Raw genomic sequence first — 15117 nt, forward strand, 5'->3', positions numbered from 1 at the left:
ATAAAAAATCGCGCGATTTTTTATTAAAAATTTTCATTATTTATCAAATTAACGATGTACGTTTTCTACATTTGTGTACTTTGAACTACAATAACACCAGTAAATATTATTTCCACCCGAAAAAAATAATACCGTTATGATCAGGAGTAAGACCCCTATCGATCCTAATATTATTATTTTTAATAAGAGCAATATATGTACGTATTGTACACTTATACTTCCTAATTATACACACTTATTTGTGTATTTTTTTAACGTATGGTAGCATACATTTTGTGTTACTGTCAGCCATTGTTATTTCTGCTTGTTTGTGAAATGTGCAAACGTTTGTGAAGACATTTATAAACGCGTTTTACTTAATTAATTAATTAAGAATTGTATATTAAAGTGGAAATCTCAGGCCGGGGTTTTAATGCAACTATTTTGAGGAGGGTGTACATAAATAAAGTGTTTATTGTGTGAAATAGCGCCGAGAGGTTAGTTCAATTTACAAACTTTAACAACAAATAACTTAAAAACTAAAGGCCTGCTGCGGCTAAAAGTATATATATTTGCAATCAGGAGAACTCCCTCTATCGTTCCATAGCTACCTTAATGCGGAACTCCGGGGATGCCAAACTAAATTGCAGCCGCCTTTCCAGCAGTAGGTAGTTTTGATTGCCGTCTTTAATGTTCCGCTAATCGAGAGCATATACAATGTGCGTGCTTAAAAATTCAATTTTCTGCATGACAAAGCTACAACTAAACAGCACCTTCATCGTGTTTTCCAACCTTCCCTAGTAGTATAACGTATCGATGGCTAAGTGGAAGATCGACCTATCTCGGCAGCCAGTTCGAAAACGCCCTATCTCAGAAAATTTTTCAATAACGCTCTACTTAAGAATTTGGTTTAAGATCGGATTATCTCAGAATTCGGTTCAGAAACGCCCTATCTCAACTGCCGATGCAAAAATGCCCTATCTCAGCACAATTTCAATGTATTTTCGTTTGAGATAGGTCGCTTTTGAATCGAATTCTGAGATAAGGAGTTTTTCAATAAAATTCTGTAATATGGCGTTCTTCAATCAAATTCCAAAGTAGGGCGCACTTGAAAAGTTTTCTGAGATAGGGCGCCTTCGAACTGACTGCCCTATTGCAGGTCACCATGGTCCTGGGTCCCCCCAGTGGGATGGCCAGACGCTGTTCGCTGAGTGGCAAGCCCACTACAGGAAGGCCCAGGATTTCCGGTGTTTGCCGTGCAGGCCTCCGTCCAGTGCTATGTTTGGGCGTAGCACTGGCCTTTGGACTTCTCGGGCCAGGGGGTGCCTTGGTCCCACTGCTGGTTGGTGCGGGTGCCACTGATATCTGCATCCGCATGGGGCTACTTTTGACTAGGCCCGGTGGTACCGTGGCTTTGCTTTGTGCAGTTTGTGACTCCTTTCGGCCTTTGTTTGGGAGCGCCGGACTCCCGTAGTGGAGTTGAAGTTTTAAGGTTTCGTGTTGTTAATTTGTCCATATTTTGTCCCACGAGATGCGGAGAAAAGGAACGTCCGCCTGGACAGAGATCCGCTGTACCCGGGTAAGGCTAGTTGGCTCCGAAGGTCTCCCGGTATCCGGAGCATTCCGTTGGCGACTGGGCTTGGTGAAGGGCCCCCATCCAGCTGATCCTCGGCACGGGTCGTATGACACCTTGATCCGGCCCTGCAAAGAGAAGAGAGTGGAGAACTGGCAAGGAGTTTGGTCAGAAAGGGAAATTATTATTATTACGCCTATTAAGGCGTAGGGATTAAGGAGGGGTCCCCGCTCGAATTAGCCGCCAGGGCGTTACCAGGTGTCACCACGGAGGGGCCCCTTATACTGGGGGGGGGGTGCTAATCGCAATGCATTTAAAAACCTACGAGTCGACGTTTTGGGATGTCGCGTGTGTTCAAGTCGATCAGCCCCATCAAAGACACCCCAAAACGGTGCAACAACTACTCACTTGCATGTTTTTACTAGTTTTGTGTTCAATAACTTTTTCTGCTAGTTTTCTCTATTTCTCAGTTTCACGTTCTATTTTGCTCAATTTCTTTATTAAAAAAGCATGAATAAATTATTGCATTTTTGAGATTGCAATTAAAATGTTTGATTGAATGAGTGATTTGATTGCAATCACAATCATTGCAATCAAATGTGCTTACAATTAAATTTATTGCAGTTTTTACAATCAGAAAAATGCAATAAATTTTGATTGTAATCCTATTAGTGCATAATCATTGATTGCTACAAAAAATTGATTGCAAATTTTTAGAGCTCCGCCAGATATTGATAGGTAGCCGTTTGCTTTCGAGCATAAATTATCAATTCCATTATATATACAATAGAGACTCCCTCTGATGATTAGAGGGCGAAATCCATCAAATGTTGTTCGCTTATGGGTCTACATCTGTTTCGTATTTTTATGCTCAGGGCTGGCATAGAAACCGAGCTTCAATTTGTTTGGTTATAAAAGTGCTTTTAGAACAATAGCACATATTTGACTGGCTTTCATAGCAATTTTTGAAAATAGCCATAGTCAAAATAGTAAAACTTAAAGATTTTTTTTTTCCAAATTTACCGGATGGAAACCCCAACAATAGATTATTATTAGGGCAACCAAAAATATGCTTCTAAAAATTTATTTTATGCGCTTAAAATAAGCCAATAAATTCTAAATAAATTGTGCACAAAATGGCTTTAAAATCATTATAAGCCATAAGATATGTTTTAAATTTCGTTTATGAACGCACAAGTATACCCAGAAATGCCTGTAACTTTATTTGGATCACCTAAAATGTTCAAAATTTCATAAAAGTGCACATATATATTTATCTTTAATAATTCATTATTATTCAATTTGTTTTTAAAACATATGTATGAAAGTACATGGAATCTAATTCACAAATTGTTTCACATAGAATTCATACTGTGTATGTTTGTATATACATATGTACCCTGCAGCGGAAAGTACTAGTCGGGGTTTCGGGAGTCGAATACCGGTACATCGCAAATCTACCACCCATGCTTACCGCTGTCCCATTTAACATGGAGTTGTCCTAGGAGGTGACAATTGACTCCCGCTGCGTAACTTTGCCCTAGTACTTGTAGTAGTAACAAGTAGCCTGTAACCGAACCACGTTTTCTATCTCGCTCTCTATCTCGTAACCTGGTACTAGTAACAATAAAGGCTTCCATAGCAAAACACATTTACTTTCGTTTGATGAACTCCCTGTTAATTGCTTGCCAAACAAAATTATAACGGCGTGCCATGGCGGGTCAGTGGCGGGACAACTCATCTGTCAAGATCGAAACTTATAAATAGTATTAACCTTATCGCACATTAAAAAACACTATATAAAGACGATATGATCGAGCACTTTGATATTTATTTAATTTGCGACACAGTGTTACTATATTGTTATTATTTCAGAAATTTTTATTAGTTCTAAACGTAAAAACGCAACGCAAAGTATCCGAAAATATGCATTTACTGCAAAATATGCTGAAATATGCATTTATTGCAAAATATGCTAAAATATGCTCTAAGAAATATAACTCAAACCTTATATTTTTTGGAAAAACGTTTAAGCATTTCATCAGTGTGTTGCTAACATGCCTGACAAAAAACATGCCCGAACATATTTTGGGTTGCCGCAATATTTATTTTGAAACCAGATTCAATTTTGAAAATTGGATGAAAAACAGATGGAGGATTCAGATACTATGAGAAACATATTTGATTTTTTTGTAACATTGTGTTATCATTACAATTCCCTTTCCGTTTTTACATATTACATTGAACAGCAAATATGCAGCTATGTATAGACATACATTGAGCATTTATATTACCATAGCTGTACCCGTACTTTATTCTGAACCTTAATCTTAGAAAGAGACGGTGCACTTCTGTTCGCACTTGGCAACATCTTTTCGAGACGATTTTGTAATTCAAAACATAAAAATTTTACCACATATACTCTTTGGTATAAATTATAAAAAGAAAAAAACTCACTCTTTGAACATAAGGTACAGGTATTTGGCCGATTTGTCCTTGCTGATTTCTTGCTGTCCACCACTGATCCTCATCTTTGCGGATTACAGTCAAGATTTCCCCACGTCTGAATGGTAGATCATCCTGATCCTAGTCATTAACGGGCATTATTAAACAAATGAAGCAGTCATGAAATTTAATCATTAAATAACCGTTTCTACTTACACTTCCCTCAAAGTCGAACCTCCCTATAACTTTTTCAGACTTCTTTGGAGCAGGGCGCCGTAGAGGAGTGGTGTCAAGATAATGTAACGTATAAAAAGTTAACAATTTTGGTAAATTTTCGAATAATTGATCACCTATTCGATAGAATATTTGTTCCTGTTGCTGTATCTTATTTATTATATAGTTACTAACTTTGGTGTCTTCTCTAGAAATAATAAGAGCAAATACTTGGTCATAAATAACTGAAGTGTCATAAATACCAAAATACACAATCGTTTTACATATAACCTACACAAGCAGATTACTCTCAACATAAAACTGATTTTTATTTTCAAATTACGTTGTCTAAAGAGACCAAACAAGTGCAAATATACACAGCATCAGTTTTAATTGAAACACTGTGTTGTAGGGCATACACTTTTTTCGTTTAGTTAAGAATTTATGATTAATAGCACACGCACCTTACACATAATACATAATCACCTGCGATAGAGTTACTATCGCGTACTAGAAACACACCTCGTTCACGCTCGCTCATAAGGACTTCGGTGGCATCCTGACGAGACATCGGTCCAAAATACCAACTGAAAGATATTAATAATTGGAATATTTTTAATTTTCATAAATACTGTGGTAAAAATTAAAGTTTTATCATCTTTTATTTTATTTTTTTTTTTATATTTGAAAATTTAAACGAACTTATACTTTATTGTGTAAAAATATAGCTGAGTTATGCAGGAAATCGTTTAATAGCGGTATGAATGTTAGGTTAGCTTGGTTGATCCATAAGTTCTCACATACATTATTAGCTCATCCTTAGTGTTACCAAAAGAGGTGGAGGTAAAGAGGTAGCGAGTTTTAATAACACGGCGCTACAAAACAGCGTAGGGTCGAGTACAACATGAATATAGGTTTGTTGTTGTTGTTACAGTTCCTCAACCCTAATTTTTTTATTGAAACCCCGTTATTTTCATACCTAATACACTTATCTATTAACATCTTGACTATTTTTTCTCCGATATTAAAAGTCTTACATGTTTTTAAAAGGGAATTTATAAACCATTAAAACTATGTATAACAGTATTTTGCTAGACTTAGTTTGTTGGGAGTTTTTATCGGGAAACCTTTAAAAACTCCCTGTACAATCTGGCAGCCTTATTGTTATTTTGAGCACTAAAGGGAATGGACATTTTCCAAGGAATCTCCCGCTATTCTCTTCACCAATCTCTGGCTTTGCTTGCAGCCGCTGCTGTATTGTAATATATAATATATTCTTAAGTTTAGTCAGCATCAAACTGTCTAGTAGAGTAGAATTGTCGCGCAAATAAAACTGCTGTAATTTAAAATCAAGAACCTCGTTTTACTATAGTGGAAACTACACATTTAATGGTGGCCCATGAGGGGAATATTCCCTTAAAATTTGATTAGTACAGTAAGGAAGAACAATTAACGCTACTAGGTAACATTTTGTCTCCCGCTAAGACATGCTCGAAAGTTGCATCCGCATTTTGTACGATTGACTCCGCAATCTTATCGCCGTGCATTGTGCCCCCGCCCCTCAGCAAGTCTCTATGCATCCGCTTTGTGCAAATTGGCGGTTCGACTAATTCCTGCTCTCAGCATTGTGCTCCATCGGCGCTACCTGCCGCTCAGCATTCTTGAAGGTCAACTCAAGGTTCTCGCGCTGTCGCTTCACATATACAAGCCCAGGCCTCAGTTCACCAGAGACAGCGATTATCAACTACACCACGCAAGAGTGAAATAGGTGTATGTGTGCATTTAATTTGAGTGTTAATTTTAGAATATCGCTGAGTGCCACTCAAAATAAGATGAGTGAGTCCATTGAAGCACTAATTAAGCTACAGCTGAATCGATTCGCAGCACTTGAAAAGATTCTGGCAAATTTTAAGAAAGATTCAACTGCACGTAAGACAAAACCATATTTTCAACAACGGCTGTCGCGGATCGATGATCTTAACAGTGAGTTTTGTACCACTCACAAATTGATTGTTTGTTCCGATATCGCCGAAGACGATGGATATTTCCGTGAGGATGTAGCATCTCAATTTGAAGAGATGCATCTCGATTTGTTTTGTTTGCTGACTCAACGCCAGGAAGAGATGTATCCCCGTACAATTCCGCCGGATGAACCAGCAGCCGTCGAATCTTCAAAATTGAAATACATCCTCTATTAAGCAGCCACGATTGCCAGTTCCCTCGTTCTTTGGAAGATTCACTGAATGGCCCAGCTTCCATGACTCTTTCAATCGACTCATTCACCAAAATATTGAGTTGAACTCAATACAAAAATTTCACTATTTAAAACAAGCACTTCCAGCCGACCGAGATGTCGATATACACCAAATGCTTTTAACTGAGGTAAATTATGATACTGCTTGGGACTTGTTGCTCAAGCGTTACAACAATCCGCGAATCCTGTTTTCGCAGCATATGAACACGCTTTATAATTTACCCCAGTTATATAAAGAGAAATCTGATAACATCAAATCAATGCTGAACGTGGCAAATGTCTGCGTAAATGAATTTAAACGCCTAAAAATTCCAATCGGCGGATGTGACCACTGGGTTGCTCATTATCTTGCGACCAAGCTGCCAACCGACACGCATACCGCATGGGAGCGACATCTTGGAAGTAAAACCGATATACCAACATTCGGTGAGCTGGAAGCGTTTTTAAACACTCGTATTTTCACAATCGATGCAATCGAAAATCGCAGCATGACCTTTACTGCTTCATCTGCAGTTAAATCTCCAAAGGATACAAAACATCAAACCCCTTTCAATTATAAAAACTCAAAACCCATTCAGAGATCGATTGTTAATGTTAAAAGTTTTCAAGCTGCTCCAAACGTCAACACCGCTCAAGTTGAATCTTGCGCTTTATGCGGTCAAGCACATATTATACGCCGCTGTCCAACCTTTCTCTCAAAAGATTGCTATGAGAGGAAGGCAATCGTTGATAAGGCAAAGCTGTGTCTTAATTGCTTAAGTAAGGCTCATGCACTTTCTAAGTGCACTAGCATCAAAAATTGCCTCCAGTGTGGCCAACGTCACCACACTTTACTGCATTTTCCGTTCGCTACAAAGACTACTCCTGCAAATAACGCTCTTACGCCATCAACTCAACGCGTTTTATCCAATTTCAGCAACGTTTCAGCACCTCCACAAGAACAATCAGTTCCAATTTCTTCAAACACACCTCTTTCGACAGCAGTTTTAGAGGCAAGGCGCTTCACTCGCGCTCATTCTACGCTAGCGGCAAATTCAACACAATTGGGTGTCGACAGGATCCCCGTACAGGGGCCGAGACACATACTTCTTGCCACGGCGTCAGTAGTGCTGTGCAACGAAATCACGAATCGATCGGCGATAGTACACGCTTTGATCGATCAAGGATCCGAAGGAACGCTTATTACAGAAAATGCTGTTCAGCAATTAGGCCTGCAGCGTCATCCCACCGCTGCAGATATATGCGGAGTAGGCCCAAACCTATTTAGCCAATCACGATCATTGGTTAGCTGCACTCTTCGTTCATGCCACGATGAACACTTCGCCGCTCATATTGAGTCTGCTTATGTTCTGAAGCAACTCTCAGCACCCCTGCCCAGCCAGGAAATTGTGCCACAAGATATGGCACATCTACGAGGACTCGCTCTCGCCGATCCCAAATACTACCAGCCGAAAAGAATTGACCTCATTATCGGCGCAGACATGATCGCCCAAATATTGGAGCCGGAAACCCGCATTGGCCATGTTAACCAACCTATTGCCCAAAAAACTCATTTGGGATGGATCTATTGTCACTATTCGCTGCCACCACAGCAATCTTGAGCTTGAAGGGCTTGTACGAAAATTCTTTGAGAACGAACATGTGCCCACTTCTGTACCAATGTCCGCTCAAGACCAGTGGTGCGAAGATTTTTTCCGTAGCACTTACACTCGACAAGCAAATGGTAAATATCTGGTTCGTTTGCCTCTGAAGTCATTATATGATCCTAACCAAACTATAGGCAAGTCGAAACAAATTGCACTGAACAGATTTCATCAGCTAGAACGTCGACTCCAGCGTAATGCCGATCTCCGTGAGCAATATGAGGATGGAATTGAGGACTATTTTCGCCTGAACCAAATTCGCCCAGCTATGACAACGGAGGAACAGCATTGCTCAACTACCAAATGTAACCAGCTAACCGTAACATCCTGTGTACTGCCGCATCACGCGGTGGTGAAAGAAACGAGTGTCACTACCAAATTACGCATTGTCTACGATGCGTCCTCGAAAACGTCAAATGGACGTTCATTGAATGATTTACTATGCACTGGCCCACCATTACAAAACGACCTTTCGGCTGTCATCCTGAAGTGGCGACTGCATAGATACGTCTTCTTGGCCGATATACAAAAAATGTATCGATGTATCGACATGAACCTAGAGGATTCAAATTATCAACGCATATTGTGGCGCAACAAAGATGGACATGTTTGCGAATACTGTCTCACGACGGTGACCTTTGGAACAGCGTCCGCGCCGTACACTGCAATTAGAGTTCTTCATCAGCTCGCGCACGATGAAAAACACCGATTCCCCCTCGCTGTACTCTCTGCCTCGATGTACGTTGACGATGTACTAAGCGGAAGTGATTCAATTGCTAATGCAAGACTGTTGCGTGATCAACTGATAGCGGCGTTAAAGTCAGCTGGCATGGAACTCAGAAAATGGTCCAGTAACACTCCTGAACTTTTGCACTCTATTCCATACGAGCATCAATCGTATGATCCAGCACAACAACTCAACACTAACGAGACGATCAAAACGCTTGGCCTGCATTGGCAGCCGAATCTCGACTCTTTCACTTTCTCAGTCAAATGTGCTATCAACTCCAGCGCAACAAAAAGATCGGTTCTGTCAACCATTGCCCGTTTGTTCGATCCCCTTGGATTTCTTACCCCGATTACTGTAGCAGCGAAGGTAATCCTAAAGGAGATTTGGGCAACGAAAATTAAACGTGATGATGATCATTATGTAGCTTTAGGTTGGGATGAAGAATTGCCTCCGACTACACTGGTCTACAAGGGTTTTGCGAATAAGACGGGACCTGGTGTTTCCGAACGGATTTTTCGTGCTGAACACGAATCTGGGGCCCAAAACTTCCCATTACGTCACGTTTTCGAGAAAAAAGGGGTTGAAACCCCTAAAAACAGCGTTTTTGGACATTTTCGAAAAATTGTAGAGCCGAACCCTAACGTGCTACAAACTTTGCATATGTCAGAAATTAAAGGTAAAATTGTGCCCTTTCGAATGAGCCTTATGCCAAGTTGATCGCATGTGCCCTTGGAGCAGGGGGTGTATTTGTGTCTAGGGGTGCAGGAAAAAACAGCGTTTTTGGCCATTTTTGAAAAATTGTAGAGCTGAACCCTGACGTGCTACAAACTTTGTATATGTCAGAAATTAAAGGCTAAATCGTGCCCTTTCGAATGAGCCCTATGCCGAATTAATCGCATGCACCCTTAGATCAGGGGGTGTATTTGTGTCTAGGAGTGAAATTTTTATATCCACCATATTCGACCCGTCATCTTAAATTTTTAAAATCTAACTGCAGATTCGTAATCAGCGACTTTTAATATAGTTAAAACCTTGGCATTATTAATTTTCTATGATCGTTTAAGATTAAATTCTTTCTGTGATCAATTTTTCCTGCACCCCTAAACACAAATACACCCCCTGCTTTAAGGGTGCACGCGATCAATTCGGCATAGGGCTCATTCGAAAGGGCACGGTTTAGCCTTTAATTTCTGATATATGCAAAATTTGTACCACGTCAGGGTTCAGCTCTATAATTTTTCGAAAATGGCCAAAAACGCTGTTTTTAGGGGTTTCAACCCCTTTTTTCTCGAAAACGTGACGTGATGGGACATTTTTGACCCCGGATTCGTGTTCAGCACGAAAAGTCCGTTCAGAAACACCAGGTCCCGTCTTATTCGCAGAAAAAAAGTTGAAATTTGTAGACCAGTGCTATCAATGCAAACTGGCAAAGGTTTGTTACTGAATTGCCACAGGTAAAGGCGATCTCTGTTCCACGCTGGTTACATTACTCGCCGCAACAACAACTTCAGTCGGTAGAACTACATGCATTCTGTGATGGCTCCTCCTCGGCATATGCTGCAGCGGTATATTTACGCTTGCACTACAGCAAGAAGGACATTTACACACACCTAGTCGCCGCTAAAAGCAGGGTCACGCCTATCGGCTCACTTACAATCCCTCGAGTGGAGTTATGCGGCGCTGTGCTGGCATTGGATCTCTCCAATTGGGTTCAGAACACCCTCAAGCCAGTGTATGGAAAACTGCCAGTCTACTTCTGGTCAGACGCAACAATTGTCCTTTATTGGATTCACGGTGATCTCAACAGATGGAAACTATATGTAGCAAATCGTATAAGCAAAATATTGTCGCACAGTACACCTAGTCAATGGAGGCATGTTGGCACTAAAGAAAACCCTGCAGATTGCGCCACGCGCGGTTTGTCACCAACACAGTTGAAAGATTTGGAACTCTGGTGGAATGGACCACGGTGGCTAACGCAGCCCAAGTCAACTTGGCCAACTTGCTCCATTAACGCGTTAGATGTCGGTGATACAACACTGGAAGAAAAACCGGCTAAAGTTCATATTCATGCAGTTGTTGCAATCTCATCGTTTGTACAACGTTTTTCTTCACTTAAGAAACTTCAACGCATCACCGCTTGGATGTTACGATTTTATTATAATCTTCAGCGTAAAATTAACCACGAGGGACCAAAAGGTGGCCCACTGACTCCAAGTGAGTTACAACAAAGTTTGTTTTGTATCGTTCGACTGGTGCAACAAGAAGCTTTTCGAACAGAAATACATTTGATCGAAACCAAACAAGTTGTGCCAAATAGCAGCAAACTCGTCAGCTTAACGCCGTTTCTCGGAGAAAGAAACGTTCTTCGTGTACGCGGTCGGCTTAAGCATTCTCTCCTCCCTTACGACCAACGACACCCAATGATATTGCCGAGTAACCACCATGTAACGAAGTTAATTATTGACAACGCTCATTTCAATACCCTACACGGTGGTATCCAATTAACACTTTGTACCATCCGAAAACAATTTTGGATCATACATGCGCGCAAAACGGTGCGCAACCATCTTAAAAATTGCATAAAGTGCTTTCGTAATAACCCACAACCCACTACACAATTAATGGGAGATTTACCCTCGCAACGTGTTAACCCTCCTCAACGCGCTTTCTACGCAACAGGTGTTGATTACACGGGGGCCATCGAGTTGAAATCGTCAAAACATCGCGGTCATACGGTTTACAAGGGATATATAGCCATATTCATATGCCTGGCTACGAAGGCGGTGCATATAGAGGCAGTTACTGGCATGACAACGGAGCATTTTTTATGGGCGTTACAGCGTTTCATTGCCCGCCGTGGAATATGTCAGGACTTGTATAGCGACTGCGGCACCAAATTTGTTGGAGCTGATAAAATTTTGAAAATTAATCAAAGGCGATTTGTCGAAGAAGTTGAGCGTGATATTGTACCTCAATTAGCCGTACAAAACATAAATTGGCATTTCAGCCCCCCGTACTCTCCAAATTTTGGCGGGCTGTGGGAGGCTAATGTAAAATCCATCAAATATCAGCTAAAACGCATTATCGGCGGAACTAGACTAACCTACGAGCAGCTGTCCACAACCTTGGCAAGGATCGAAGCCTGCCTTAATTCAAGGCCCTTGTGCCCGCTGACATCCGACCCCAATGACCTCTTTGTGTTAACTCCGGGGCACTTCTTGGTCGGAGACGCCTTACTTTCACCACCTGAAACAACTCCTGACAGCAAATCCCTTACATCGCAGTATTTTGATATGCAGCGATTGGTACAACAATTTTAGACCAGATGGTCAGCAGACTGGCTCTCTCATTTGCAAGCACGACCAAAATGGAGGCAGGAGGAGCAAAATCTCTGTGTAAACGAGCTGGTTTTGGTGAAAGATGATAAACTACCCCCCACTCAATGGTTGCTGGGACGTGTGACCGAAGTACATCCAGGATCAGACCAACTTGTACGAGTAGTTACTGTTCGTACCCAACACGGCCTTTATAAGCGTTCTATATCGAAAATTTGTCGATTGCCAATACCATCTACCAGCGAAGCGAGGGATACTACTCTGCTTAACTAACACTCTTGCACACACTTAACCTTTTATCTCTTACCTTATTATAGGTGAAAGCCACAACCTACATGAAACCAGATCAGAAACGATGTCATAGCAAATCAGAGGCGGTTCGGTTCGCAATGCTGGGCTCAGCATTGGGGGCGGCATGTACAATCTGGCAGCCTTATTGTTATTTTGAGCACTAAAGGGAACGGACATTTTCCAAGGAATCTCCCGCTATTCTCTTCACCAATCTCTGGCTTTGCTTGCAGCCGCTGCTGTATTGTAATATATAATATATTCTTAAGTTTAGTCAGCATCAAACTGTCTAGTAGAGTAGAATTGTCGCGCAAATAAAACTGCTGTAATTTAAAATCAAGAACCTCGTTTTACTATAGTGGAAACTACACACTCCCTATTTTTCTTAATTTTATAAACTTTGACCATCGCCAATTTCAACAATTTCTATAAAAGTTGCCAAGTATGTAGTATTTGTCTATAAGTACTTTTATTTTCAAACAAATTGACACTTCATTCATTGAAACCGGATAAAAATCGCCGGAGCTAAGCCAGTTAAACAGAAATACAGCCTTGAATTTATATGTGTGTATGTACCGGACTGTGAGATTTTTTTAGCAGTGTGACTAGGGTATTCATCAATATTTACTCAAAATGGTTATATAACAGCTCTTTAGAAAAAATTGATTTTTTACAAAATTTTGGAAAAATGGGCCTGGCACCGCCCACTTACATATATCATACATACTTTGGTGGTCGGATAATTAGAAAAGATTTTCTTTTTCAAGTTTTGACCATCTATTTGTATTTATTATTTTTAACATAGTTTTTTAAGAAAATATAGTGCATGCTACAACGAAAATCAAATAACTCAAAGCTTTAAACTTCATATTAGATTTCTAATAATTCGACGAAGTTCGAAAAATGGACATCAAAATTTTAAACTTTTTAATTGGAATTTCTAGAAATAATTCGGGTATGCAGTTTTGTAGCCCATTCAATTTTAGTACAATTTTGTGCAGGTTTGAATTAGCTCAAAAATCTCGTTGATTTTTGATAATTTATTTTGTTAGCGGTGTTGCTCATTTTCTCCCATACAAAAAAACTTTTGAACATACTTTGTATGGAAGAAACCTCTTAACATAGTCAGCGAGCTAATTGAAACTTGCACAATATTATACTAAAATTGAATGGGCTACAAAACTGCATACCCAAATTATTTCTAGAAATTCCAGAAAAAAGTTTGAAATTTTGATGTCCATTTTTCGAACTTCGTCAAATTATTATAAACCTTATACAAAGTTTAAAGCTTTGAGTTACATGATTTTTGTTGTAGCATTCGCTATATTTACCTAACAAAATAGATTAAAAATAATAAATGAAAATAGATGGTCAAAACATAAAAAAGAAAATCGTTTCTAATTATCGGGCCACCAGTGTATATGTGTCTCGAAAACTACTTCACCGGTCTCGCTTAGCCTGTTTATGCACCGTCTTGAAATCGGAAAAAACCACTCTCCCAAAGCTGTAGCTAGCTTTCGAGTTTTTTTGAAATTACCGTTACGTGGGTGGAGCGCGTGGTTTTGTCCGATTTCAAAAGTTTTCAAGACGGTGCTAAAGGGGCTAAGCGCAATGTGTATACCAAATTTGGTCGAAATCGGTGAAGTAGCTATTGTGACACCACGCGGTGCCACGCCCATTTTCCTACAATTTTAAGAAAAATCAATTTTTCACTCAAGAACTATTGTAAAGGGTGAACACACCAAAACTGCGACACTTTGGGAAGCTTATAACTTACCCAAAACGAATTCAATATTTTGAAATTCAAATACCATAAGTTGACCATGACCTTAGTTGAACATAGAAGAAATTTCATTTGAATTTGATTCCTAGTTGAGTTAAAAATGGCAACCGAGCTAGAAACGAGACAAACCATTTTGCACGAGTTTATAAATGATCCGGCCTTAAGTACACGTAAAATTGCTAAAAAATTAAAGAGTGCACTATTCAACAGTTTGCAGGGTTTTAATCGGTACAAATAAGGCCTGACAGTTACGAGAAAACCAGGGAGTTAGCAAGGTCAAAGTGATAAAAACAGTGCTCGGAAGGTTCTCAGTGCGTTTTCGCGAGATCCGAAGATTTTGTCGCGTTATGTTGCAAAATCCGTACGGAGATCGCAGTTTTTCGTACAAAAGGTAAAGCGGAAAGCTTCATTGAGATGTTCTACAGCTCAAACAGCGCCAGGCCGAGGCGCAAAGTAGAATGTTACAGCGAAATCCCGCATTCGGAAGTTGTATGAATTCTAAATTTAACAAGTAAGAAAGTCTAAGTTCGGGCGGAGCCGAACATTAAATGTCCGGCGCAGGTACTAAGTATATGATTTTCACCTTTGCGAAAGCTACCGCTACATGGTAAGCCGGTGTGTATCAATTTTGAGTAAATTAGCGTCCTTAAATTTCGAAATATTGAAGTTTCAAGCATTTCTGAAATTTGCCGTTATATGAAAAGTGGCCGTAATTTGAATCTGATTCCAATAATTTTCAAAGCTTTGCTTCTATGTGGCAAGCACAATAATCGTACCGAGTTTGGTACAAATTGGTAGAACGGTTACCGAGATACATATATGTGATCATAAGTGGGCGGTGCCACGCCCATTTTCCAAAATTTTATCATAA

The 15117-nt window shown here is 40.0% G+C and overlaps 1 protein-coding gene across 3 annotated transcripts in view; it reads right to left on the minus strand.

Annotated features, from left to right (window-relative positions):
• The window catches only part of LOC118742280 (adapter molecule Crk), a 128231-nt gene that overhangs the window by 62715 nt on the left and 50399 nt on the right, over nt 1–15117 (minus strand). For all 3 annotated transcript variants that reach the window (XM_036474237.1, XM_036474236.1, XM_036474235.1), the window contains exons 2-4: nt 4675–4797; nt 4214–4418; nt 4010–4138 (exon numbers count right to left, since the gene is read on the minus strand). In XM_036474237.1, coding sequence (XP_036330130.1) covers nt 4010–4138; nt 4214–4418; nt 4675–4797 — 457 coding nt within the window. The remainder of the gene's footprint in view (nt 1–4009; nt 4139–4213; nt 4419–4674; nt 4798–15117) is intronic.

The sequence above is a fragment of the Rhagoletis pomonella genome, unplaced genomic scaffold (assembly GCF_013731165.1).
Source record: "Rhagoletis pomonella isolate Grant_MI unplaced genomic scaffold, Rhpom_1.0 Rhpom_scaffold_00007, whole genome shotgun sequence".
Classification (NCBI taxonomy): Eukaryota; Metazoa; Arthropoda; class Insecta; order Diptera; family Tephritidae; genus Rhagoletis; species Rhagoletis pomonella.